Raw genomic sequence first — 2,204 nt, 5'->3', positions numbered from 1 at the left:
ATGTGCTCCTCATCCTGGGGACATCCTGGGGGAGATACCACATGAGGGCATGTTTAGATATTACCTTGATCATTCAGAGATAGTCAGAGGGTCCTTCCTACAGAAACTCTGCCCGGTGCAACCACCAGCAACTGAACTCCCCACCTACCTCTGCCAGCAGGGCCTGCTGAAATCTTGTTCTCTGAACAAGGAGGACACCTGCTGTTGATCACCCAATTGGCTTTCGTTCATGATTGGCCAGTTCCTGGGTGAAAGCCAACGGAGATGTTTTGGTGCTCCTCTGGCCTTTCCCTCAACAGCTTCTGGCTGCTGGCTCAGTCTCCATTGTCTCTGCAGAGAAGGGAATCACCCATGTGTCAAACCCCAACTCTGGGCACTTCAGGATGTCATCCTGGGGACACAATCCTCACCCTAGGAACGTGCTCCTCACCCTGGAGATATTAATCCTGGGGACGTGCTTTCCCTCCTGGGGATGTCATCCTAGGGAGATCCTCCTCATTCTGGGGACTTTGCCCTAAGGTGCCCCTTATGTGCTCCTCATCTTGGGGACATCATTCTGGGGAGATGTTTCTCATGCTGGGGACATCCCAGGGATGTTCTCATCATCGCAGGGATGTTATTCCAGGGATGTGCTCCTTGTCCTGGGTACATGCTCCACACCCCAGGGGCATCATCCTGGGGATATGCTTCTCACTCTGGGGATGTCATCCTAGGGACGTGCTCCTCACCCTGGGGGGATTAAACCTGGGGATGTGCTCTTCATCCTAGGGAATGTGCTCCTTATCCTGGGGATGTCCTCCAAGGGATGTGCTCCTCATCCAAGTGACATCATCCTAGGGCTGTGCTTATCATCCTTGGGACATCATCCTAGGGAATGTGCTCCTTATCCTGGGAACATTGTCCTCAGGATGTGCTCCTCATCCTGGGGATGTCCTCCAAGGGATGTGCTCCTCATCCAAGGGACATCATCCCAGGGTTGTGCTTATCATCCTGGGGCTGTGCTTCTCATCCTGGAGACATCATCCTGGGGATGTGCTCCTCCTCCTGGGGACATTGTTCTGGGGATGTGCTCCTCATCCTGGGGATGTCCTCCAAGGGATGTGCTCCTCATCCAAGGGACATCATCCCAGGGTTGTGCTTATCATCCTGGGAACACCATCCTGGGGCTGTGCTTCTCATCCTGGAGACATCATCCTGGGGATGTGCTCCTCCTCCTGGGGACATTGTTCTGGAGATGTACTCCTCATCCCACCAAAATCATCCCAGGGATGTGCTCTTCATCCCGGGGATACCATTCTAGGGCTGTGCTCCTCAACCCAAGCACATCATCCTGGGGACGTCAACCCAGAGATGTGCTCCTCAACCCCAAATGCATCATCCTGGGGACATTCTCCTCGCCGTGGCGACCGACGCCCCCCCGCCGATGTGCTCCTCAGCTGGGGAAGTTCCCCCAAGGCCCCAGCCTTGCTGTCACCTCACCCCCTGGTTCCCCTGGCAGGAGCTGGTGCTGGAGCCGGCGGCGAGGCGCTGCAAGGCGGAGAACGCCCGGCACGCCAACGTGCTGAAGCAGGTCCACCACCACCACAGCACCGTGCTGAAGCAGTGGCGCTCCCTCTGCCGCCTCCTCACCTCGCCTCGCTCCGCCTGGGCCGACCCGTGAGTGTCCCCCGTGGGTCCCCAGGGAAGGGTGACAGGGCTGGGGGTGACCCCCGGGAGGTGTGCAGGGCTGGGGTGGGCCCCCGGGGTCCCTGATCCCACCCCGCCCGCCAGGAACCCGCCGGAAATGCGCTGGAAGCTGTCGAGCGCCGAGACCTACTCAAGGATGAGGCTGAAGCTGGTGCCCAACCTGAATTTTGACCAACACTTGGAGGCCAGCGCCCTACGGGATAATTTGGGTGAGGCTGATGGGAGTGGGGCGTCTACGCCACGGGCAGGAAGGTGCCACCAGTTGGGTGCGTGCGGTGGGGTTGAGCTGGGTTGGGGTTGAGCTGGGAGGTGTTGTAGACCCCATTGGGGTCGGGGGGTGGAATGGGGGGTGGAATGGGGACCCTGGTGGAATTGTCCCCCAGCTGTGGAGGTCTAGGGGGGCTTGCTGACCCCCTCCTCACTCCAGGAGCCGACCACCTCCACAACCCCACCGAGTCCCTCCCGCTCGCCATGCCCAAGGAGGCCAAGGCGAGCGAGCTGGCGGATTACCATCTGGC

The 2,204-nt window shown here is 59.2% G+C and overlaps 1 protein-coding gene across 1 annotated transcript; it reads left to right on the top strand.

Moving 5' to 3' along the window:
* Positions 1-1,498: 1,498 nt before the first annotated feature.
* Positions 1,499-1,826, top strand: LOC103781039 (neurobeachin-like protein 2; the record flags this gene model as incomplete). The annotated part of the gene is made up of 2 exons (XM_008948743.1): positions 1,499-1,648; positions 1,725-1,826. Coding segments are annotated over 2 exons (252 nt in total), but the record flags the coding sequence as incomplete, so codon positions are not given.
* Between the last annotated feature and the right edge of the window lie 378 nt (positions 1,827-2,204).

Source organism: Merops nubicus, unplaced genomic scaffold (genome assembly GCF_000691845.1).
Source record: "Merops nubicus isolate BGI_N331 unplaced genomic scaffold, ASM69184v1 scaffold30221, whole genome shotgun sequence".
NCBI lineage: Eukaryota > Metazoa > Chordata > Aves > Coraciiformes > Meropidae > Merops > Merops nubicus.
This window is presented reverse-complemented; position numbering and strand designations above follow the sequence as displayed.